The sequence below is a fragment of the Pundamilia nyererei genome, unplaced genomic scaffold (genome assembly GCF_000239375.1).
Source record: "Pundamilia nyererei isolate P.nyererei 1_Seehausen unplaced genomic scaffold, PunNye1.0 scaffold00001, whole genome shotgun sequence".
Classification (NCBI taxonomy): Eukaryota; Metazoa; Chordata; class Actinopteri; order Cichliformes; family Cichlidae; genus Pundamilia; species Pundamilia nyererei.
Window position 1 is genome coordinate 8,327,814 of NW_005187402.1, and position 26,739 is coordinate 8,354,552.

General features: G+C 41.1%; 2 protein-coding genes across 2 annotated transcripts in view; one reads left to right on the plus strand and one right to left on the minus strand.

Annotated features, from left to right (window-relative positions):
- The first annotated feature begins 20,606 nt into the window (after positions 1-20,606).
- On the plus strand, positions 20,607-21,846 carry atoh1b (atonal bHLH transcription factor 1b). Its single transcript, XM_005719677.1, has one exon. It carries the CDS (start codon positions 20,996-20,998, stop codon positions 21,761-21,763), a length of 768 nt encoding a protein of 255 aa, XP_005719734.1. The 5' UTR covers positions 20,607-20,995; the 3' UTR covers positions 21,764-21,846.
- Positions 21,847-21,909: 63 nt separating this feature from the next.
- Positions 21,910-26,739, minus strand: part of dok3 (docking protein 3) — a 5,896-nt gene continuing 1,066 nt past the window's right edge. Inside the window, exons 2-5 of the mRNA XM_005719678.1 lie at positions 26,291-26,593; positions 25,906-25,996; positions 23,925-24,112; positions 21,910-23,533 (exon numbers count right to left, since the gene is read on the minus strand). Coding sequence (XP_005719735.1) covers positions 22,661-23,533; positions 23,925-24,112; positions 25,906-25,996; positions 26,291-26,593 — 1,455 coding nt within the window. The 3' untranslated portion in view covers positions 21,910-22,660. The remainder of the gene's footprint in view (positions 23,534-23,924; positions 24,113-25,905; positions 25,997-26,290; positions 26,594-26,739) is intronic.

The following is a 26,739-nucleotide window of genomic DNA, read 5'->3' on the forward strand; positions in this document are numbered from 1 at the left end:
GGATACCTCTAATAACTATAACTATAAGAGAGTGAACTGTAAGCAGGGTGCTCTGAGTGAGGTAAAAATTAAAAGCTGTGATACGCATATGCATCATATCCTGTGAATCCCACCGGGATAAGTAGGTTTTTTAAATTATGCAGTAATACCCGCTACAGCAAAAAGCAACCTTGAGTTCAACCATCAATAAACTGTCCTCACTATTTTGTGGAATCCTGAAACTAAATCACCGGAAAGCCTCTTCGCTGCCAGTTTTGAAAGAGCAGCAACAGCGTACTGCTGCACTCTCTGAGCAGTAGATTAAATCGAAACGAGGATTAAGTATTTCTTGTTTATTTGCTTTTTGACAGTAACAAGACTAACAGCACCTATCCCTGGCATGCTATGTAGCAAAACACATTTAATGAGGTGTTTTCTTGTCAGCGCTGTCTTTACTGAATGGCAAAGCCTGTGGTCCGCAGGTTCAAAGTCAAAGCTAGTTAGCCCTTTTCATCTGTCACTCGCAGTAGGATGGGCAAGATCAATCTGAAGTAATCTGAGAAATGCCAGCCGTCCTTTTCGCTTTACCCCAACAAAGGCCAACCAGAGGGGAGAGGAATCATCACTGTTAATTATAAAGCCCATTAAGTTTTGATCTGTGTGAAAGCTCTGTCAATAGAAAGGTGCTGTTATCACTCACCCATAGCCTGTTCCCTGGAATTAATTTCTCCAATCTGTTGTCAAATATCATAATACCTCGTGAATAACAACTCAAATTTTCATATTACAGGGTTGTCACAGAACATATGGCATAAAGATAAACAAATATTAAAGGAGACTGAGCGGACACTTTGGACCATTGTCACAGTTTGTGTTTTGCCTGATAATGGAATCAAAATAGCTGCTTGTCAAGCGGCGTGATTACAGCGGACTGTTGGTGAGAACATTTCCAAAGGGCACATTTCAGACATGTTTCCTGTTTAATTTCAACTATGAATCATAATTTAGTGGCAAAGCGGTGTCACAGGAAATATATAGTTTTCTTCATTTCAGATGAAGGATAAATTATGTTCCCCAAAACAGAACAGAAAAGAAATTATTCATGGAAAATGGAAATCAAGTGTTAATGTGATAATATTTCTCTGCCTCTCACAACTAAACGACACCGCGATGCATCATCTTCATCTGCTCGGCACCTTGAATCTTCTGCTAGGTCAGAAAAATAGAGACCAGAGTGATGATTGTCTTTGTTTGTGAGGCACGTTAGAAGGATTTACATTTGTCGCCTACCCGGCTAACAAGAATATGCTTTATGATTAGATTTTTCTCAAGTGGTGTCAACCGCTTCCATGATCGCGGTGAGGGATAAGTGGATCAGTTGATTCGGACTCTGGAGAGCTGGTGAGTTGGCAAAAAAAAGGTAAAGAGGCCAACTAATTACCAGTGTTGTCGCTATCTAGTTTGTGGAGGTTTGCTGGAGTGGCATGCCGTCGCTACAACACGTGGTGGCTGCAAGCTCCTTCGGCAAAACACCTTCGCTGAAGGAACTTCACAATGCCCTCTGAAGAAGTTAAAATGTTGCCTGGTAACTATGAATGCATATGAAAGATATAAATATAAGTGAACTGAAAGAATTCTGAGAACTATGCAGAGACTACCTTTGTGAACAGTTACTTAGCTACAAAATAAGTGTCAACACTGTCATTGTATGTTTCGACCCATTACACCAACCCTCGCTAAGAGGTCCTTGTAGATTTTCCTTTGTGTTTGAAGGACCTTTGCAAGTTTTCATCACAGATGTCAGTATAATTGGGTCAGCTGGAAGGAGAGTCTCTTGGTCTTTCTTTGTATTAGGTAGATGGATTACCTTGGAGATATTCACATGCACATCTGGATGTACTGTCATCACTTGTTGGGATGCATTGCAATGATTTCCAAATCTTAGAAACCAACATTTTATTCATAACAGAAAATGGAAACATATCAAATGTTTAAACTGAGAATACTTTTTTTTTTTTTTAAAAGAGGTCAAAAAGTTGGGACAGGCCCATGTTTACTGTATTTGTCATATTTTTCATTTTATTAAGGGCCAAATGTGTTCAGTTGGCAAAAGGTCTGAACTGTCACGATCAGATGTCTTCTTCTTTTCTTCTTTGATGGAGCTTTAACCTGCATTTGTGGATATCACAGTGAACTGTATACACAGATGAAGTATCTGGAAGTGTTCCTAAACCTGTGCAGTGATTTCCATGACAGCAACAGGCCTGTTTATTTAATGCAGTGCCACCTGAGAGTCTAATGATCACGGGCATCCAGTATTGATTTTTTGCCTTCTCTCTTGTACACAAGAGGATATTTCTCACAGATTTTCCAAATCTTTTGATGATATTGTGTGCTATGGATGATGAGTCTTCACAATTTTACACTGAGGAACATTATTTTGCAATTTCTCCACAACTTTGCTCCACAGTTTTGTTCTAAAAATCTATGCTGACCATGGCAGCACTGTGCTTAATTGGCCAGCCAGCTTCCCTGACCTGAACACCATAGAGAATCAGTGAAGTATTGTCAAGAGGAAGATGAGAAACACCTGACCCAAAATAAATTTGAAACGAAGGCTACAATAAAAGCAAAAAAAAAAAAGGCTTCACCTCAGCTGTGCCACGAGCTGATCCCCTCCATACAACACCATACTGATGCAGTAGCTCATTGTGAAGAAGCCCCAGTTATGTGTTATAGTTTTTAAATGAACATGGTTGTCATTAGCTGGGAAACCCTGCATTTAAAGTCATTACTGATTATTTGTCTGTGTGGGTTCTCAGTCATCCAGGTCACGGTAATCTAAAGAGCTTGGAAAGCTAAGTAACTGGACTTTCTTAAGGTCCTTGATGTTGTTTTCAGCTCTCATCTGAGAAGCCTTTTCACATTGCTGATTATTATGACCAGACAGCAATGAATGGACTTAATTTCATCCTGAACCAATTTCTGCTGGAGGTTTCTTCCTGTTAACGTGGAGTTTTTCCTTCCCACTGTTGCTAAAGTGCTTGCTCATAGAAGGTCATCTGATTGTTGATGATTGTTGGGTTTTTCTCTGTATGTATTATTGTAGGGTCTACCTTACAATATAAAGAATGCACAAAGTAGGCACCCCATCGGTGCTCCCCAGGTATGCTTTATTTGTCAACCAATCACTTGCATTGCAGAGAGACGTTATTATGATTACAAAATTGTGGTTTTACTTTTTGCCCTCTCATTGTGTTTTTATTTTCCATTGCTTTCCTATTACATTTATTTATAACATAAGCTGTATTCAAAACATGCAGCAGTCTATAATTCTCACTTAAGCCTCTGCAGCCTAGTAAGGTAGAAAATGAGCAGTGCACTGATTGTACGACACCTCCTAAATAGGTGTGAACACATATTTCATGTAGCAACACATGGCAGGGCTTTATTTGCGTTCAAACTCTGTTGTCGAGGATCTCTCTCACACCTGACTGCTCCGTCTTATCCCAAATGAGCAAACGACAACATCTGGAGGCTTACAGAAAGGAAAAGCTCTGAGGACAAAGAGAAAGACAGAACAAACCCTCCTCCACACACACACACACACACACACACACACGTGCATGTACAAATACATGGGTAAAACACGCCCGAGGCCATTAAATGATAAAGCCCTCCCAGTGTGAAATAACGCACACATCACAACACATCACCATCACAGTGCAAAAAGAAAGTTTTCAGTTGCTCCTATATTAAGCTCACGATCGTGCTCAGAGCAAAAGCGAAATCCTTTAGTAAGAATCACTTTCAGACAGACAAGATATTATACGGCATGACTACTCAGACAGCATTATGCAGAGACAGGGGGCCGCTATGACACCTCCTTTCATTCTGAGCAAACTGTTGAGAAACACAAACAATGTTTATGGTTCAAAGCCGAGGCAAATAGAAAGGCAGAGTGCTTTGTCTTTTAAGTGCACTGCAATTGGACTTCAAACCTGTTCAAATAAATAGGTCTTTAAAATATCATCTGCTCATGGTGCTGTATACAAAGAAGCAATATGTTATCTGTCTAGACTGTAGAGGTGGAAATTACAAATTACATTTCTGATTCAATTTATGCACCGCTTAAATCATGGTTCAAATGCACTTCCTTGCATACATCAGTCAGCGAACGCCTCGACGCTCACACAGCCTGACATTCAGAGCTGAGTCTGACTGGCTCCAGGTTAGTAGTACGATAGCCTGTTCAGTTCAGCTCACCTCAAAAACGAGTGCGTACCAGCTTGTTGTTTTTGACAGCATTTTCAGACTTTTGTTTATTTGGCTTTTGTGGTCTTTAAAACAGCTTTGAATGAGGCACCGACGTCACTGCTGAGCTGACAACAGCAATCACGCTCGTCAGCAAAGAGCTCCGCTGCTAAAAGCTACTAATTCAAGAGACAGTGGTGATTCAGTATACTCAGTTCACTTTTCAACTGAAATATTTTACATCTATGCATTTGAGAGCTCTGCTTTGTATCACCTATGAGTGATGAGATGGGATGGGATGTACCAGTGATGTGTCGACACATTGGGGCTACATTTCAGACAGTGGTCTTGTTAAAATTGATGAAATTATCAACACAGAAAAGTGCTATCAGATTTTGATCCACCATGCAATGCTATCTGTAAAGCATCTGATGGGCAAGGCTTCATTTTTCAGTATGACATTGATCTCAAACACATTGCCAGTGCAGTAAAAGTATAGCTGAATAGAAAAACACACAGTCGAACACTTTCATGCCATGGAACTCAATGATATTGAGTGTGGGATCATCTTGACAGAGAAAAAGAGGCAGTCAACATGCAAAGAAGTGCTTTGAATGTCCTTCAAGAAGCCTGCAGAACTATTTTTGACGACTACCTAAAGAAATTACAAAAAGGAGCTTGCCTAAGTGAGTGCAGGCTGTGTTGAAGAATAAAGGTAGTCATACTATAGAGTATTAATTTGTTTTTTCTGTTATATGCTGTATTGCATGTTTCAAGAAATCACTATATATGTCTTGATGCATGCTCAATCATCCAGGTAAGTAAATCTCCAAAAGTTGATTCTGTTCATCTGGATGTAGCGTTTTGTGGGAGAAATGTTTTGTCACTCATCCAAAGTGACTTTTTCAGTCTCAGCTGACTGCAACCAATCTTATAAACAGTACATTTGCATAATGACTGAAACCAGCCCACTGAAGGAACAATGGGCCGGGAGGTCAGTTCCTTAATCTTAATCTCTTTGGAGAAATCACTATATACATTTACCACTTTGCTAGCTAAATATAAAAAAATAAAAGGTGGCTAAAGATCTTCGCACATCTCTGGAAAATTTCAGTTTTTACCAAAATATAACAAAGTGCAATGTGTTTAATTTAGGCTAAATAATGATGCAACTCTGGGTCTTTAGCAGCCAGGAGTAAACAGCTTGTGAAAATGCATGAATAGTTTTTTAGGTATAAGTGAAGTAAACTTTCCCACTAGTATTCATTCTGGCAGGAGTCTGTAAGAAAGTAATGGTTTGGCAGGAAACACGAAAAAATGTTTGCTCAGTCCTTGGTGTCACGCACTCAGTGCCCCTGTAAGCATCATTGTGTTTGGTTGTCAGACAGACTTAACATTGTGAAAGGGTGGATTTTTAATCCAAAGCATGCACACTATTCTAAACCCAAACTGAAACTTTTGTTATATAAACTTTGCCAAACAGCAGCTAAAAATATAAAGTGAAAAGTAAAAAAAAAAGATAATGAAAGAAAAGAACTGAAAACTATCCCAAAGTCCTGTCCTCTGGGTGAAATTCACGTTGTGATTTTTATATATTTGTCAAGGGGAGCAGTAACCTGCAAACTGAAAAATGATGCTAACAAGCAGCCAGAGTATTAACTCCCAAGGTGTTTTGACCGAGTGTCAGTATGTAATGAGATGGAAATTTAACAGTTTCTTAGTGTGCTATGTCCAAAAGGACACTATGCAATTTTTTATATTTTATGTTGTATTTGAATAAAACAAACAAAATACTATGTGCCAATTGCTAGGCTAATGCTAATTCTGTTTTCCTGCTTCTTACTACTTCGTACTAAGCTAACAACTTTTCATAACCTGCTAACACCTTAATGGAAACGCACTGGGCTGCTGATGTTCTCATAAACTCTCAAGAAATTCACCAAAATATTGAAGTGTGGTTTTAAACTGTCACGAGACAGGCTAATTATTATTATGCTGTATGACTTGGATCGTAGGCCCCAAAGTTAGGGCCTGTCACTTACTGTAGCATAAATGTTTATGGTTGCCTTTCACCTAAATGCCATGTAGACTCAGTTTATTTATATCTTGATCATTCCATGCATGTTTGTGTGTGTGACAGAGAGAGAAAGAGAGAGTGAGAGCTAGCTAGCATGATGACAGCCAATTAATTCAGCTCTTGGGGACTCTGCGAGGAGAAACAGTGACTCGCGGGTTGCATTAGTCATGCAGCATGGCAGCGCTGGCATCAGGGAGCTCTCGTACACTTTAAAGGTGACTCTGTGTGTGCCCACATTTTTGTTTGCCTCTTGTGCTATCCTGTCATACCTCCCTCACCCATGGGGGCCCAGCATGAAACAGCTTCACGACTTAAGGATAGCGTCGGAGGCGCTGAGTGCATCCTGAGAAGCTGAGTGTCAAACCTCCAACAAAGCATTTAACAAGCACAACAGTGCACACTGCTAACAGCTCGTTCAAAGACTATGCCAGAGTTTACCCCCTACAAGCACACAAACAAACATCTTTATTATAGCTGATTTAAGCTTGAGTCCAAAGGGATGTAAGGGAAGTTGTTTTTTGTTTTTTTTTTAAAAAGAGGTGCAGTGCAGCTACAGTGAAGTGATGTACTGATCCACATGAAGTGAAGTGGCTCACAGAGTTCAATATGAGTGATTAAATACTCAAGTATATGCTCACTGTACACCGAACAGCAAGGACATTTATGAAAGAATTTACATTGAGAGTACATATTCTTAGATGTGAGAACATGAAGGACACACAAAGACACACACTTTACTATGCTCATTGAAGACATTTTTTTACTACTATTGAACAATGCTGACCATGAGCAGCCTGTGTAACAGCTTGAGATTTTGTATTTTAATGCCACAGCAGGTTATACTAGATTTATATCGTTAACTTTGCAGATTTCAGTTTGCGTAGCACCTGAGCATCTGCTTTCTTTACTCAAAGGTTAAGAGAGAGGTAGAATAGACAGCTTTGGTCTAAATGTAGGCGAGGAAACGCTTCAGTATTAAGTTAGAGACTGTCAGGTTAGTTTACCTTAGTTTTTGTAATATTCAATTACACAAGATGTTATTGAAAATAAGATATCATTGAAATTTGATTGGAAGCCTGAGGGAATGAAGTTGGGTGTGTTACTGTCTTGCCGTGATTATATTAATTAAAGTTTTAAGGCCGTTAAAAGAAATTGCACACTTATTAACTAGAACAACTTCAAACCACTCCCTATCAAGTATTGACAATATATTTTTTAAATGATTTCATAAATGTTTTATAAGTTTAAGCTAATTCCTTTATTAAAATTTCATGTGTGCAATAATCTGGGTACATATCCTGTATGTAAAAGATGGACGTAGCTTATACCTGCATTCTTTCCAATTGCCAGCAGGGGGTTACTTAAAAAAAAAAGAGAGAGAGAACTTCTAAGCTGATTTGTAAGTTCAGTTCTGTTCCTGTGATTGAGTGTGTAGTCGAGATCAAGGTGTCAAACATAAGGCCCAGGGGCCAGAATTGGCCAGGCAAAGACTTTAATCCGGCCCAGTGAGTTTGGCATTCCTGTTCTAGATCCTAGGTAACCAATATTTTGACCGATCCAGACCCAGATGACATTTTTTACGGACCCGGAGCCATTACTAGATTTTGATGGACCCTTTCCATTATGCTCGGTGCAACTTGTCTCATATGGTTAAGGCTACGGTGAGGTTATTTGAATTTCTTTGTCTTTCTGATAGCCAGTGTGCATACACAGACTAATGGCGTGCATGGTAACTCATGCTATGTGATTCAGAGCAAATTCAGTCTAACTGGTCCTCCATACATTTTAATTGAATACCCCTGGTCCAGAGTGTATGGTGTCAGTTTCAAGTAGGTTATGCTTTAGAGAGGACCTACTTTGCAACTTTGCTGTGACTGTCCAGGCATTAGACTTATTAACAACTTTTGCAATATTTACAACAGCATTACTGATACATGATTAGAACATGAGAATGCAATAGCTTTCTAACTGACTGACAGGCATACTAATATATAGGTGTTATACCTGTTAGAAACCCCATTCAGTGTTCTTGTATCACAGCCATTATCCATTCAGTTATAAATAGCGTTATCATTAATGCTATGTATATATACTCCTCTTTGTCAAATGACTGGTAAAATGGCAAGTTTGTAACCTCCTATAGTCCCAAACTATGTTAAACAACAGCAGGGCCACACAAAACAGCAACTCGAACAGTTGTCCTCTGCGATAACTGATCTTTAATGTTTAAAAACCCTTTGTTAATTTAGTTTCATCCCTCAGGTGATACCAAGCAGTTGTGAGTGCAAAGTAAAGCGTAATTTTGAGTATAGTGAAGCCTGCAGCTCGGTGATCACATTCAGGAGGTTGAAGACAGGATGTCTCCATGAGAAACAGATGATGACGAGAGCCGTAGGTGGTTGGTGTGCTGCCTCAGTCAGTGCTCTGCTTACAAAGGGCCATTAGCCAAGGTCTGTAGCTGACAGATGAAGGCCCCCCTACGGTGCAGGACCACGCTGTGATTTACAATCTTTATATTTAACCAGAGAGAGATTAATTATCACCAGCAAATTGACAGGACCAGGAAGACGAGGGAGGTTTTTGACTGACATTGCCATTCCTCACAGCACTTCATGCCAGAGGTCATTGCTCCTGACCTTGGGATGCCAGGCATATTGGGCACCCTGCCTCCTTTCAGCAGCACCTTCTTACGCATTTTTTTACTTTGACAACCATCATTTTTGCTTTGCAGGCATGCCGCTCACCCCCGGATGAGCTTATGGCCCCACAATGGTTGTCAAAATAAAGGGAAAATTAACTGTCGAGCAGAATTCTCTCATATTTTTCATCGTGGACACTTTTTTGTAGACTTGTGGTCAAGCATGTGTGGGGGAATGAGTGAGTGAGCGAGTGCGAGGGAAAACAAGCCTTGCCCAAAGCAAGAAAACAAAAGAGCCATGGTTCCACTCTGTGTTTCCACTCTCCTGGTTTACTGATGCCCTGCAGATGTCCTGAGCCACTTTTTATTTCCTTAAGTATTGAGTCCAGTGTGAGAGGGGGGTGGGAAAGTGGATTCTGGTGTGTTTTTGATGTGTTTGTGTTGCTATCTAGTGCATTATCCATTGTGGAAGGGATGGGCTTGGCTAGGTCATTTCTTTGTAGCATATACAACAGGGTGCTAAATCAGTTTACCTCTACAGGGACAATACATATCATGTGTTTAAGAGTCTGTATCGATAAGATAAGATAAGATAAGATAAGATAAGATAAGATAAGATAACTCTTTATTGTCATTGCACAGTCATACATAGTACAGTTGGAAAACTGTGTTACGTCGGCACTACATATAACACAACACGACACGATATGACACATCACAACGCAACAAACAACACAACACAGTATATTAACTTAGTATAAAAAAGAAGAATAAGTGTATGTGTATTGCACACTATTGGGGGCTAAATGCATGCTAAGACCAAGCATCAAGCTCTAGGATGAATAAAATAGGTGTCTCAGGTGGCCAGTTGGCGTTGGCTTTAAAGTCCCCATATATTCCCTTGTTAAAACAGTACACTGTACAACTGTACAAAGGTGATTGTGATATTGGAGTCATGGAGCTGGATTTCTCAATCAGTGCATCTTAAGCATACTAAATGCAGTTATCTTTCTGATACAGACAATGCAAGCAGTTTCTAGTTCTGATGAGCGAAATTTGAGTATTTTATTTAGTTACGTAGCAGTAATTACAATGTATCTTTGTCTGTGTGATACAACTACTAAGTCTACACTCTGCCAAACAGTTAGTTCATAACATTGTACTCCATCCTCCTGTCTAAATATGGTCGCTTCTCTTTCCAAGAAAACAGCGTGGCGGCGGCCAGTAACACTAACACTGAAGCTTTAAAACAGGGCAGCTGGTGGGGGCTACATCCACATTTTATATTCATGTTTCCCATGTGACATCATGTTCACATTGCTCAAGAGTATTCTGTGATGTAGGCTGTAACATAACGTATTGACACACCTTTTAATACTGTACTCACACATTGTATAGATAAAAGGCATTGCTGCTTTTCACAGTGCCTATATTGTGCTACGCTGTTGGCTGCAGAAATCATCAAGGACAGAAAGAGAATCTTTCTTTTTATCACTTTTGTCCTGATTTGGATCGAAGATGTTGGTTTGCAGTAGATAATCAGTGAACATTTCATTGGAGGGAAGCATTTTGCAGAATAGTAACCTGCTCCAGGATCCCTGGCTGCATCTATGACATCCTTGGTCATAGATTTTTGATATTTTATTTTTGTAATTGCTTTGGTCGCAAGCAGACTGCCAGTAGGTTGCATGTTGGATGTTAACTTGTCTGCAAACACTTGCTAACTGCTAACCCAGCTGTAACTTAAAAACTGAAAAACATTCACCTTCAAATTAAATTTTGTGTCCCAGCGCTGCAGCCAACATGTTTCAAAATGCACAGCAGAGGCAAATGGTCTCTGTTACCAGAAAGTTACTGACCTGTGTGACTGAGGCTTTAGCAATCGACTTCACAGCAACTGCAATCAATCTCTAGCCACTACTCACCAACCACGTTTTTCCCTTATGACCAATGGTTGCCGATTTAACCTGTATGTACATGTGTGTATAATGCTGAACAGCTAGTGAGACATGAATGGCGCCAAATTCCTAAGAAGCAAAAAAAACCTCCTGTTTTTCCGATCTTCCTAGTGAAATTCCTACTGAACTTGGTAGTGATGTAACTCCCGTGTTATGGCTTCCAGGGTAACTGCAACATGGCATGCGTGCCTGGGGGCAGCATTACACATCCAAAACAGTGGATGGCCACATGACTAGAAAACGTGTGCGATCGTGGCTCAAGAGTTGGGAGTTCGACTTGTAATCGGAAGGTTGCCGGTTTGAGCCCCGGCTTGGACAGTCTCTGTGGTTGTGTCCTTGGGCAAGACACTTCACCCGTTGCCCACTGGTGGTGGTCAGACGGCCCGGTGGCGCCAGTGCGCCCCAGGGTGGCTGTGGCTACAATGCAGCCACACCAGTGTGTGAATGGGTAAAGCGCTATACAAATACCATTTTGAAAAATTGAGACTTTTTCTTTTCATCTCACCCAGTAGACTGTTATAATTAATCACATTTTTTGTGTGATTTCATCACAGTATCAAGTGGGACAAATTTTGGGAAAATAAGTCAGAGTACTTGACACGTGGGGATTCACTCTTGTCTCGAGTTAGATGAGATGATTGATAGCCCTCTCAATCTGTTCATAAGATACGAAGCAGATGGTTATCTTAGTCTAGCACTGCAATCGGGGAGAAGCAACACGCAAGGCTCTCTAAGAAAATTTACCTACCAGTACTTTAAAGACGCTCCATAATTTACAAGTTATATCCAAGAGGGTTTCCTAAATGCCAAACTGTTGCTTTAAAGGGCAACTCTAAAACAGGCAAAGCTCTGAAATGTGTTGAAGAAATATAATAGGCTTCAGAACAAGGCAAGAATTTGTGCATAAGGCACAGAGTGTGAGTTTACTGGTTTCTCGCTACATTTTCAGCATTTGGTTTGTTTTCAGCCACGCTGGCAGAGAGAAATATATTTAGAGAATCAAATTTCATTTCTGTTAGTGACTTCAGTCGACACAGAGGCATGTTAGTCAGCACTTAACACCAGTTTTCTCCCCCCGCCTATCAGTTTACCTTGTGCCTCCAGCTGAGTAAATCATACAAATGAAATCTGGCTTATTATCTATCACAAATGTGGATGCAGCAAGATTCTGACACATAAATCCCCCTTTGAAGGTTAATAAAAACACACACGCAACTTTGCAACCTCTCTGACAATAAATAAATAAATAAATAAAACTAAAAGCACAGTGCAGCACACCAGAAAACTGATTCACAGCTGATATCAGATGGTTATTCAGTCTTTGAGGGGTGGAAGGGGGGAGAAAGTTGTTCATGCTTTCAAATGATTAAGCTATCAGAGGAATAACAGATGCTTTACACCTCTCATCCCCTATAACAGCTCTCACCTCCTCCCAGCTACAAACTCCAGCTCCTGCAAGTCTCCCTCTGTTTCTCTCTTGCTCACCCCTCACCTTTGCCTTGCCAGTCTCATCCATCTCTGCACTCACCTATGGCACTTCCTCATGTTGCATTCACTTGCACTTTTGCCGAATGAGAATCACAATGAAGGACAAGGTGCTAATGATTTCCACTCACTTTAAGCCTCTGGCATGCAGGAAATATATTCCCTGGGTAAATCCTGAGATTTATGACATCAACATTTTATCTTCTTTTAAGTGCGGGGATGACCAAGAAGAGGGCAGGGATGGACACTGAATGCCATGCAGGAACCATGACCACCTTTGCTAATCCTTTGGCACCCCCACCAGCTCGCATTACAGATGGAAGTCACAGGCGGATTATGACTGCAAATCAGCTCTACTCGCTTTAAGAAGCCGTACGCCCTCAGCCGTCTCATTTCTCTCTCTCTCGCTCACTCTCTTTACCACCCTTAAATCACACCCACCCCCATCTGAAGTTAGTGCTCTAAAGGGAGAGATCTCACCAAACCCGAGTGTCAGCATGGGAACAATTAGCAGGCAGGTGCAGAAAATTGCTCTTTTCATAATGACGGATATTTATACATAACCCCTCGCAGAGGTGGACACGCTGCTTCTTTGTTACCCAGGCTGATTGTCCAAGGCTCCTTCTCTTTCCACCTCCTCTCACTTCCTTTCCTTTCCTTTTTTTCAGCCATTCATAAAATACAAGCACCCATAAGTCAAAGTGACAAACATCAACATAAAGGCAGCTGCTGCGAAATCTGACATCCGCTCAGATGTCAGTTAAGACTGAGACATCCGTGACTCTCGATCCAATTACGTTAATCAGCCGTGGAAAATCCATACTGAAAGTTGATGAACAATCTCGCGCGATTGTAAATGAAGTTGGTTGTGGCTGTCACTATCCGTCTAATGAAATAATCTCGTTGAACTGACCCCCTGACGGTGATCATGACAGACGTAATCATCAGTTTTGTGCCTCATTGTGCCTTACTCCTCACATCACCCCACACTCTTGCAGGTATGAAGGCTGTCGCTTAAAAGTGGGGCACTTGCTTTGTTTACTGCGCATTTGTGCCTCATAATAGGCAGGATCGAGTCAAAACGGATGACGGGGAAGATGCGATTTCCAAAACAGTGCATTGACGCCGAAGACACTAAAGGTCACCGTGCACTCTTGAAGGATCACTCATTGAAAACTGCCTTGTTTGATTCTGCGATGATCAGATGACTTCATAACAGCTCCCACTTTGTGCCAGGAGTTTAATTCAGCCCGCAAGGTCAAAGGGGTCAGTGGACAAAGTGTTGCTCATCTTAACTGACTAGCAGCCTAGTGCTGCTGTGCTCTGCTCGGCTCTACACGCAGAGCGCTACTGCTCTCTACTGACAGCTGCACATCACTTGCCTGATGGAGTGATGCTTTCTTATTGAGATCTACCACGTCCCTGAAAAAAATAATAAAAAAGAAAAGAGTACTGGTAAACATGATTCTGTTTCTGTGTTTCACTCTGGAGAAAGGTTTGAAGGATCTTTTTTCCCCCCCCCCAAGCTTTAGAGTAACATGTACTAAGGATATGATCGCATCCCTTCATAGCCTATATCATGATGGATGTAATCCCAAGTGAACTGAGCAGGGCTTTATTATTACACGATACACATCTCTATCCTCACAGTAAATAGCTTTCTGATTGCAAACCATCGCTGAAGCCTCCAGAGATATCCCCTTCTCAGACAACTGCCTATCTCTTACAGGATTTATGTCTGGCAGGCGGCTGGTAAATAACCCTATCAGCACTTAAAGGCTCATTTAGCTTGAGGAGTGTGTAATGGTGTTTATATAATCAGCATCTTTGTTTCTGAGACTGAACAATGAAAAGCCCTTATTTGATTTGAGTGCCATCGTGACTGCCTCTGGCATGTATATCGTGTTGTCTCCATCTGGTGGTAACTGGTGGAAACACACGAATGTGGGGTGTTTTTTCCACTCTCATAAATGTTTTATACTATTAACACATAGCGATTGCAACTATGTGTGTTGTTCACCTAAGATTTTTACATTAACTGTCAAATAACCCATCCGTTCATGTTTGCAATCCTAGAATTCGGTATAGCATGGCCAGAGGGTAGAAAAGAATCCCTCAAATCCCATAAAATAACCAAAACAAGCAGGGGAGACATTTTTGACACAGTACCATTAAATCTGACATATAATTCAAATGCTGCAAGAACTGCATGATGAAAAATTCAAGTTCATATGTGACCTGAAAAATAAAAATATCTGATGTAATGTAATGCAATACAATACACGAGCCACACAATAAATAATATTTTCCTTAAAACCTGTCACTTTTTTTTAGACTGTGTGCATGTGTGTGTTTGTGTGTGTGTGTGTGTGTGTGTGAGTGTGTGTGCGTTTTCTGGTAGCTTTAAAATCTGAAGGTGGCATGAAAACCCTTTGCTAGGGTAAAAATTAAAAATTGTTATCATGAAAATGAAAACTAGGTTACTAATTCCTGGTTCCATTGATTTTTTTAAAATCCTAAATATGTTTTCAATGCACTAATTAAAATCAATAACTTTCATAAGGACCCAGTGCTACTTTTGGTAACCACCAAAGTCCTTAATGATAAAAAAATAAGTTGGGACAGTAGAGGTTTTAGTTCACTCGTGTGCTTGTCCGCCCATCAAAACATCATATAATGGTATTATTAAAAGCACAATAGCCTGAGCATCCATTACACACTATAAGTGTCTATCTACTGCTGACAGCTTTCAGAGTCCCTGATGCTCAAGTGTCTGGAAGCCTTTCTTCTTCTTTTGATGGACTGGGTCTTTACAGCCCACTCGGCGTTCGCCTATCTGCCATATGGTGTGCTAGTACATGAAAAGAGCGCACTCAAACACTGCATTTTCAACCCATCACACATGAAGCAAAACACTAACGAGAACCCGTTAAAGCAACTCTCCCTTTTTTTTTTTAAGATTTATTAAACACTGAAAGTTTTAAAGATGGATTCATCACTAATGAGAGCACACAGCATCACAAGGTGGCAAGAGTGGAAAAATAGGCCTGTGCAAACAGAAACCAAGGTTTTATTTAAATATGATATAGATTTACCAGTAAAATGTATTTATTTTAAATACTTTACTGCTTAAATGTCTCTCATTTTCTTTATATTTGCTTCTTGGAAGCCAAAGTTTCTTGTCATTTTTAATGTGGTCTGTGAGCAGTAGTTCGCCAAGCTTTCTGAAGGGCTTTTTTAAAAGCCACTTAACGCTGAATTGTATCATTCAAGTATATGAAAAAAAGCACATAAATCAGGGGATGACACATAACAGATAATTTAGCAAAGAACTCATTTTAAAATGTGTCTTTAGGCCTGTTGTGAAAACACATAATTCGTTCCTATTTCTTTAGCTGAATCTACAAAGAAATGCCAACAATAACTCAGTCTGACAGAAATAAAGTACTACTTTTGCACCAACAAGGTGATTTCCAGAGAAATCCTGACATAGCTCAGCACGGTGTGCAGTGTGTCCTTAACAAAGGTTGAGAAAACTAGACAAGCGGAGATCGAAGTGGTGGGCCTAAAAAACAAAACACCTACAGCAAATGAACAGGATCTAAAAGTCAAGTTTTTAAGAAATAGGAAGAAAAAAAACAGCATTATCATTTTCAGTTATTGATTGGCTTCCCCAGAGGCTGGGCCTCAACTTCAGCATGACAGAAACCCAAAACACCAGTGTGCCAGTGAACTAAAACCTTTTCCTGAAGACAACCTAAAGAAAATACAAGAAAGCTTGATTAAGATAATAATAATAAAGGAAGTCATACCAAATACTGACTTTAACGCTTGTTACAGTCACACACAGTCATATCTATCTATCTATATATATAGATAGAGAGATATAATCATAGGTTAGTAGGGTGGGTGTGATATAGAAATAATCTTGTAATTTAGTCTTTTAGGTTTTTTTTGGTATTACTTTCAGCCACTGCTCTCATCTATTTCAGTGACAGTACCAAAGCAAATTAGACACTAAACCTTCTAATGGTGTAAGAAGTAAATAAAAATTTTTTTTACTGCTTCGGTGTGATCTACAGGATTACAGAATGAGAATAAGTGTGCAAATGAGTAATCAAAGTAGGCTAGAAAACACGTGACACGTGTCTTCAGGAAGGTATCCGGTAACACCTGTGATCAGTGGTGCAGGGCTGACTCCAAACCTCGTACTTAAACCGCACCCTGCAGTGACTTTGTCTCAGGTATCGCGACATTTTCTTCCAATTCAATAAGGAACAATTGAGGTCTTCTCGCGATGACAGGGGCGACCACTCAAGTATATTGTTCCTAAATTAGCAGGTATTAAACACAAAGCCCTAATAGTGCTACTGTACGGAGAAAAAGTCTTCTCTCATTATTACTGTCCTTCTCAGAGTTCATCAATTAGCCTTTTGCCACAGATAGCACTGACTTAATGAACCGTTACTTTAACTAGAATATTACTTCCATTTTCCCAAATTAATGAGGCCACTAATTGTCCTAATTTGCGCCTGAAACCCGGGCATTACGGTTTCTCTCTTTGCTCACTAGAACCACCTCCGTAGCTCGGGGTGTGAGAGGATAATTACAGACCAGCCTCCGCCGAACATCAAGAGGTTCACTGTTCCTGGTGCACGAGAAAAAAAAATGAAACAGTCTTTTGTTCAGAAATTAACAGGTCTTTAATTAAAACACAAGGCGAAACGGCGGCACACTTTATAGAGCATTCATCCCCACTGAATGCTGGCGACGAGGAAGGAAATCCAACAGCTGAGCTACAGTTTACTAGTGTGGCTGTTTGCATGTTGCTAGGCAACCGTAAAGCACGCTCAACACAGGGTTAGATGCGATTCAGTGGGTGGAGCAAAACAAAGGGGACGCCTGGATAGTAAACAGGAATTCAAAGGCATGCATCAAAAGCACATTTATATGTGTTGGTTGTTATTTATTTGTTTATTAAGAACATATTACAATCAGAACTGTGGTTATTATTTTATTATCTTTGTTGGGTCATAATTTCCGGATAATTGCTGGTATTCTGTAATACTAATTCTACTGTAATTTGGTGTGTTAGGCAAATAGTTGGGAGGTGAAGTGCACTTTGTCATTTTAGTAAATGGTTTGTTTATTTTTGCACAGAGAGAGAGAGAGAGAGATCTAATTTCCTTTATTGTCACCTACCCAGGTATTATTGTATTTGTTTCCAGGAAACAAGAAAATGCATCGTTAAAGTAGAGAGTTATATTTATATGTGAACTTAGTTCACATATAAATATGGTTCACACCTCATTTAAAAAGCCTTAAAAATAGTTTTAAAGATCGGTCGGGGTCACAGTCACCCAACAGTAACAACTGAGAAGATGAGGGCATGCCCAGTGATATCACCATTAGTGTAAATAATTTTAACTATGGCATTTGACTTATTTGTCAGCATTATAAGAATAACCCACACATTTAAAAAAATCCCCAGTCTTTACAAAGTTCAGTTACCAGCAAACACGAACCGGTCAAAGGGCACTTGTACCTTCCACTTGCAATCACCTACAAGTGTAACAACTTGTAGGTGACAAAGATGTGCTGACTCAAGTGGAATCTGCTGTTGGTTGGCTGGTTGAGTTTAGGTTGTGGATGATTCAAGGATAAGGAGTAATCGCTGGGATATGTACCAGGGCTACATCACCACCTAACTTTGTTTGTTATTCACTGTTTGCAAAGCAATAAGTGTGCGCAGATAGATCCAAATATCGATAGCGTCGATACCTGTTCCGCTATTGATGTTGGATAGCAACATGATCAATGTTTATTTCTGTCCTCTAAGTTCAATATGATGTCTTAAATGTGTTAAATATTTTTCTCGGAAATGATGACAACACCTGAAGCATGCCCTATAAAAAATGTGTGAAATTTTTCTTTATTGTCTTTCATGTCTATTTTAGTTGTAGTTTATAGCACATTTTAAATAGAAAAAGCTGACCAAAGGTGCTTTAAAGACAAACACATTCATGCCTCTTTTTCCCTAGTACCTACTTGGCTTGACTCAACTCAGTTTGTAGAGTTTTCCATTATGTGGTAGCACCTGGTACCAAGTACTTGTTTAGTACCTGCTCAGCCTGGGTTCCGAGAAAAGTGAGTCAATCTAAAAATGCGCCATCAACATATTGCATGCCACCTATTGAGCAGTCAACAGCATCACTTGACAAGTTAAGAGCAACCGCCTCAGAAAAAACAAAACCACCGCTTTTGAAACCCGGCAACGAGGGAAATGGCTACACAAAAAATGAACACCGTGATCCCCTTATTCTGACAAAAACCATAGACCAAGCAGCATTATACCATCGCCTCGTCATTCTCCATTGCTGTTTTGTGTTTGTGTCACATAAAAATGACATTGTGGAACTTTCGGTCACATTGCACACTCAGTTGTAATGGAAAACAACCAAACCGAGTCAAGTGGATACTAGTAGAATAGAGATAGGTCTCCAAAAAACCCCAGTATTAAAATCCACGAAAAGCTGAAAGGTGTGTTTTATCAAGTATTGTGGAAAGTAAAAATCACGATGAATTAGTGGTCATTAGAATGTGGTCAGATGTGTTTTAAAAATCACGATGGTCATCTCATAACACATGACACTGCTCTCCCCTACATACACTGGCTTTACAGGTTAAAAGTAATGGTGTTGGTATCGGTATGGGTAATACTGGCCATGTGTTTACTTGATATGGGAACATAGCACTACAAAGCAGCAATAGCCACAATGGCCATGAACTGCATTGTGAAATTGCTGAGGAATTTTTTGCAAAACACTTTTGTGCAATTTGAGGTTCATGTTTTTTGCATTGTGCATTTTCAGCAGGAAACAGTTACAGAGTTGATTTGTTTAGTTTAGTCAGGGTCATTGCATCATTTAGTCACAGTGATGTACAGTGGCCTAACACCACTCAAGAAGAACGCATTCAAGTAAAGATAAAGTAAGGCCCCCCTCCCTTCATTCTCGCCTGTCTCCTACAGAAGGTCGCTGCAAGTTGACCTTAGAAATGTTCCTCACACCTCCTCGGCCTCCACTGCCACTCCCCCCCTCACGCCCCGCACCAGATGGGAAGTGTAGCTGCATTTTTTTAAAGCCTGCACGCAGGGTTGCGGGCTGTTGCGCTGGCACTGGGGCTAAAGGAATGAAATATTCATGTAGCCCCCCCAGCCCTCTTTAAATAGAAGAAAAAAAGAATGGACATCCCGGGACGAAGAACGTGCCGATTTATTCAAGTAAGACCAGGCCTCATTAAACTGCTGGCGGCGGGGCAGGTCACGGTGATTTTCTTCACTACTACTCGACCCCGAAAGAGAGAGAGAGAGAGATCGCTGAATGCAAAATTTGTCCCAGTCACTCCTCACTACAACATCTCAGATCTCTCAGCGGACAGGTCCGTCACCGGTGCTGAAGTTGTTTCTCCGCCGTAATTGATGCCCTAATGAATGATTAGCTCTCATGTCAGAGTCAGAGCTCAGTGAGCGCCGTGGGCAGCATATGGGAGACGTGGGTGACACCGTCTCGGAGGTGCGTGGCTTGTGAGCGGTGCCAAGGGACACCAGCTGATAGGCACAGGCCAGGGGCCACGTGACCCTGAGCAAAAATTTGTAGCCTAATTTATCTTCTTCCTTCGAGGCTGGGTCTGAAAGGGGAAAAATCTTAATCTTGTAACGACAACAACGGCAAAAAATAACAGCAATAAATAATAAATGACGGAGTGTTTTTCTTTTCTTTCCAACTTTTCTTAATGGTTCATAAATCGCCTTCAGACAACTTATCAGTTATTGCGCCTCAGCTATAGGTGTGTCTCGATCCTTGTCTCACACCTGTTAGTTTTATTATTCTTCTGCAAATAATGAATGATTGGGCGCCTTTTACTGTTTGTTTGAGAACAAACTTGGACGTTTGTTTTCCACAACCACAGCTCTCAGCGGGTCAGAACCAATCACGAGTCGGTTACTGCGCTCGTGAGAAAGAGGCCGAAATGCATTTTCCATGGAAAGGATGATGATGACTTTATAGAAAAACACATACTTACTATAGAAATATGACTAACACACTTGTGTAATTAAAAAGAAGACAAACTTTTTCCCATACAAGCTCGCGTTTATTAATATAGACACATAATATAGACTATAACTTAATTTATTACATAATCATTCATTCTCTATACATTTTCATTCATGAGTAGGGTGAGCTTCGTTAGGTAGAGCATAGGTCGGCTATTGCACGCTCTTAAATGATTAATACTCGTCTCCTTTTAGGGATAACAAGGTCGTGATTGAGTTACAATGCACAATAGGAGAAAAAGTCGAGCTTTGTCTAATTGTTCTTTGACAGACAGGGTCAGAGGGGATTGTGCGATTGGCTGCTGCCTCCTGAGGCTACAGTGCTGTCAGGGCTGTTTGCGGGCTGGGAGTGACACCAAGGTGACTACAGGGGAGGCTGTATAAATTGTAGGCGCAGCGCAAACCACTCCAGAGACTCTGGCACCGGCTGAAGCGAAAGTGCGACCTTTATATCCTGCCGTGCACGACCACATCAGGACACTGCAGTGATGGCTGCAAAAGCAGAACTTTCGAGCTGGTCGGAGTACCCAGAGGACTTCACTCTGCTGCAGCAGCATCACCAGCAGCAGCACAACCTGGCCCACATCAGCTCCAAAGCCTGGATTTCCTCCACTTCAATCCGTGCGCTCTCAATTAGGGACGCGCACGCGGCTGCAGAGGCAGCGGGCATCTCGCGGGAGAAACTTGTGCCAGTGACCGAATTCACTGACCGCGTTACCACCAAAGGCATGACAGAGACAGACCCTGCTAAGGCGCCAGATGGATGCAAGACGAGCCACTTCGGCCCTCAGAGACACAGGCGCGTGGCGGCCAACGCCAGGGAGAGGAGGAGGATGCACGGGTTGAACAAAGCGTTTGACGAGCTCAGGAGTGTCATCCCCTCCCTGGAAAACGAGAAAAAGTTATCCAAATACGACACCCTCCAGATGGCGCAGATTTACATCACAGAGCTGTCTGAGCTCCTGGCCGGCGTGGTTCACCCAGAGTGCAGGAGTCCTCGTCCAGGCTCTGGAGACAAGACCTCCAGGAGGAGCCTGATTCACTCTGCACAGTCTCCGAAACCTCTGACCGGAGAGCAGCGAGACCCCTCCGCATCTATCGGTCATCTGATTTTACTTGGACCTACATCTGACATGGAATCAAATAAATCAGGCACTTGTTCCAGCAGCAGCGATGGGGAATATTCACATCTCAGTGACGCAGAGGAGGGTCAAAGCGGGAAACATTGGCAGAAAGTCAGTGCCACTGACTTTTAACTTGTTTGGAGCTCTTTGCAAGGCAGAAGATATCAGCTGACCAGCAGAGACGCTCTCACAGCATAAAGTCCTGTTTTTAATAATAGTTGAGATTCTGCACTACCTGTACAGGTAAAAGTACAGGTAAAACTCAGAAAAACCTGCTTGGATGTGATGGACTCTTGCAGGCCCTTTTTATGCACTTTATACTCTGAACCATTACTAGACACATTTCCAGTTTCATTAGTGACATTTGTCAAATAAAACAAACAAAAACAATAAACAAGTATTTTTCTATTTATGTATAGCGTATTTTATGATGGCTCTTTTGGTACAATAAAGATATACTTAACATAAGAGTGTGCTTTTTAAGTGGTTTTTATATGGATATTGTCAGCAAACACATGCAGTAATTACAGCAAAACACAATGTGGGTTATTGGTTTTTCCACTCTGTTTTACAGATACTGACAGTTGATGTGACAAATCCCTCCTGACTCTGCTTAAGAAACCAAACTGATTCCAGAGAGGATGATAATGAAGATGATGTGTAGCGCATCAAACATAACAAGGCGAGGTCGTTTGTTTTCTCTCCCAGCTTTCCCATTATGAAACGGTGCGGGCAAATGCTCGCCCACCTTCTCAGTTAATGTCACATTAAAGGTATTCGCCTAGCATTCCCGCAGAAGAAAACAAAATAAATCTCTCTTTTTGGCAACAGCATTTGCAGATTAAAAAGTATTCCAGATGCATCTTTCATATAACAAGCTGCAAAAACAATCAAACACTTGTGAGCCAGAATGCCTAACTGCATGTTCCCAGTGGAGGGGATTTTATAGAAGTAAAGAAACTAATTGTGTTTTATGACAATTTATCACAGATAAAATTGTCCTGTCTAGTCTGTCTGTTAACTGATAGTCTACTGAGAAAATGTGAGGCTGCTTGCTCCGTAGGGAAGAGGAGGCTGGAACTTTGCCAAGTCCTTAGAAATGATTTCTGCCAGCCTGTGTTTAAAACTGCCAGGCACCTCTGAGGGGGTAACTTGAGCAGAGGAGCTATTGGCCTCCTCAGTCTCATTCAAATCGTCTTCATCGTAGTCTGCTTGTGTATTGTATTCTGGCTGGAAGGAGTTATTCACAGGGAGCGCATGCTGGTTTTGGGGTTTGGCTAAGGAGTAAGCGGATGATAAGGGAGGAGGTGGGGGTACAGGCAATGGTAAGGGGGGATAGGAAGGCTCCTGCTGAAGATTTGTCAGAGAATTGACTTTTTTTATCCCTGAATAAATGCAATCTGAATTATCTGCCTCGGCTTTTCTCATCAAAGGAGGCGTGCCTCTCGGTAAGTTGCAGTAAATGCTGTCCTCAATATTGTTATCCAGATTTAGAGCCTCCAGGGAATAGCACCATTCCTGCTCATCCTCATCCTCAGATTCCTCTGCCACAGCCTCGTTGCTGCCCAAGAGAGGAGGCTTGAGTGATAGCTGTTTTATCTGCTGCACAGGGTCGTCATAAATGGGGTAATCGCCGGTAAACTTGTCCTCTGTGTCGGCTGAAACATCTGGAAAACTGTAGATGGAAGGGTCGACGAAAGAGTGAGCTGTGGCAGGCGGGGGAGCAGGAAACGGGTCAATTAGTGATCTTCTGTTGGCACTGGGAGGCTGCACTGCTGTATTCCTCTCCACTGTGCACTGCTTAGATATAGTCTGAAAGATCTGGGGACCATGCTGGGTCAGAAACATGAACACGCCTTGTCCCGACTTGCAGCGACGGCCTGCTTCGATGCTGAATCCCCCCTGCAATCACAGCCAAAGATCCTCATGTTAGGAAATACATTTGCCATTTTATAAAATATGCAATACTTCAGCTTTGAATTTAATTTTTTTTTTTTGCAGCAGAATAAACAAACGAGTAGCAGCATGTTAATTAGTGAGCTTTAGAGATTTTGCTGCCTTTGAACAAAGCCAGAGTAGCTGTTTTCCTCCGTTTCTGGGCTAACAAGCTGCTGGCTGTCGCTTCATATTTAGAGTACAAACAGAGTGGTAGTAATTTTTTTCTTCCAACTCTTGGCACAAAAGTCAATGAGTGTGTTTTACAAAGCTTTTCCCTTTGAGAAATTCTAAATAAACCCACTGGAATACCTGGTTTATCATCAGCATAGGGACTGCACAACATCTAGTGCTTTACCTCAATCTGACCAAATTTGCGGAGGAGCTTGTATGGCCAGTCGAAGATGATGTAACGAGTTCTCATGTCCAGCAGCTCTATTGCCTCCCCTTCTATGGAGACCAGGTACTTCCCAGACAGCTTGCACCTCTTGGATGCCTCTGTGCTCTGGATGGTTACTTGGTACTGGTTTGGAGGAAGCGTCAGCTCTAAAGACAGGAACACATGACATCACACAAGGGTTAGTGTTTCGCAACTACACACAAAGGGTTGGGGTTTTTTTCCCCCCCACAAGAGGTCTGAGCAGCACAGGAAATAAATGCACACCAAATACTTTTTAATTTTGAAAAATCTGATTTAAAATTGCTTGCCTTCTACTAATCTCTCTGTGAGGCTGGCTTTTCTGGATTGTTGAGAAGTGTAACCCATTAGGAAATGAAGAGAAATGCATTTGTATAAGTCAGAGCTTGCTGACGCTGATACATTCTGGCTTTCATGTTTGAATAAATTAGCGGCTGTAGCGCCCGCTCCCATATATATAGGGGATTTCTGCTGATGTCTTGAATTTATGATGCTGTGAAATATTTCCATCCATTTTCTTCTCTGCTTATCCTACTGAAATATCTCTTTTTTATTATAATATACTCACAGGTTTAGGCTTATTAATGGGGAATTTACAAGTAATAATAATAAATCAAATTATCGCCCATTATACCCTTTGGTTGTGGAAGCACTTCAGTCACCAAGTTACCTGCTGACGTCAGCTGAGTAATTTTGCTACAGTGTTGGAAACCGGAAGAAACGTCACTGATCAGAGAGTCAGACAGACTGTTAAAGGATTTGTTTGAAGGTGATCTATCGTTAGTGCTTATAAAATCTGTGGGAGGCAAAAACACTGGGTAAAGCGGGCTGCCTTTGAAACAGGAAGTTGGTCTTAAGCTGTGGTTTTGCTTACGATGAACCCTTGTGGTGCATTTCTTAACCTGTCTGACGTATATTTGAGGGCTGTACAGTGATGCTGAACTTGGTGGGGGGGACGCAAACGTATTCATTATTTTTAGAACATAACTACCCTCGCAGGGGTTGTTTATCTTTTCATTTATATCACTTCCTGCTTAAAAACAAAACAAACAAAAAAAAAACCCCAACCCTGCAAGTACCTTCCTCAAAACATGCGATAAAGTGGCACAGGTCGTTAAGTTTTGTAAGCTCATTAAAGCCTTTGAAAGTTTAATGTGAGCTAGTACACCGCAATAAAACCCTGATAAAGAAACGGCTGGCCATATTTATAACTGGGGAGTAAGTTGAAGTATTTTTGTAATGTAACTTTTCAAATCTATTAGCAGTGTAGCAAAAATGGGCTAAAATGAAACACCAGTAAAATGCAAGCTGATTGCTGGAGGTTGGCGTTGACGAAGGAGTCAAACACCATACTTTTAGCTCTATAGTTATGCTTATTATTGGGGAATTTGGAAGTAATAGCAACAAATGTAATTTTTAGCTATTATATCCTGACTTTGAAACTAGGTTTCTCAAAACATGTGATAAAGTGGCATAGGTGTGTTATTTTAATTAAAATAGACCCTTTCACAACAATAACCTTGAGGTAATATTACTTGTATCAGAAATTCTGGCAACGTGTTCCTGTGTGCAAATAACATTACTATGGACACCTGATTGCTTCTCTGTGCCATGCTCCTGGATGTAAATAGCCACACTGGCTCTTCCAACCTGGGTGTGAATAGTAAATTAGTAAAATAAAGAAAAGTCTAAAATAGTTCCTTGTATATTCGGGGGAAAAATTACACCAACCTTCCCCTTTTTCTTACCTCATCTTCTAAGACTAGTAGTTTTCACGCACTCTCTTATTAACCAGTACACAGAGTTCAACAGGTGTGTGTAGGACGAATAGACAAGCTACAGAAATAAGACCTGCACATTTTTATTTGTTTTCGATTTCTTGTGCCTGATCCCTTATCATGTGTAGACGTGCTTGCATTACCGCTTTTCCAAGATGCGTAGAGATCATTGTCCGCCATGGTCAAGCCATTATCTTGCTCAAAATCCCCTTTGTCTGATTCTCCAGGATCCTTCTGTAAACAGTGGCATGGTAAACATTACATGGAGTGTACAAGTACCTCTTATCACTGTTTTATGGCTTTAAAGTGGTAAGATGCAAGAAGGTACATAGCTTGTGCAAGCACAAGAATTAGAGAAGTAAAAGGGACAGAAGTTACAGATACTGCATTAACTTCCTTATTATGCTACTTGTCTCTGGATGTGGGCAGAGTCTGTCCTTACTGACCTTTCCCAAAAATTAAAACCTAACCAGTGACATAAAAGGAAAGGTCATATTTGTACTGTTCAGGATTGGAGATGTGTGATACCTGGAAGGCTAGATGACAGAGGGCATTCACCCAGTCCTGGCTTGATGTGGAGGCTAAGATGTAGGTTGACTGTGTGGTGTTTAGGTAGAAGGCTGTGCAGCCAGCCGGGCAAGACTCCTTTGGTGCAAACGTGACACTGAGACAGTCAATTAGACGCACGACTTTTCTTTCTGGTGTTTTCTGCCGGCCCATCCTTTTCTGCTCGGTAACACAGCTGCTGTCAGCTAGAGCATAGAACTCCAATCGGCCAACCCCCTGAGAGCTGGGTTTATAAAGCACCATCCACATTTTCCGCCATGTTTTCTGATGAAATGATAAAAAGTGACTATTAATAAGTGGGAGGTAATAAGACATTAAGCAAGAATGGCATCTTTCCTTTGTGGCTACCAAGTGGCTACACACACACACACACACACACACACACACACACACATATATATACATACATA

Excerpts from the sequence above, each read along its gene's own strand:
- atoh1b (XM_005719677.1), top strand. The coding sequence starts at position 20,996 with ATGGCTGCAAAAGCAGAACTTTCGAGCTGGTCGGAGTACCCAGAGGAC.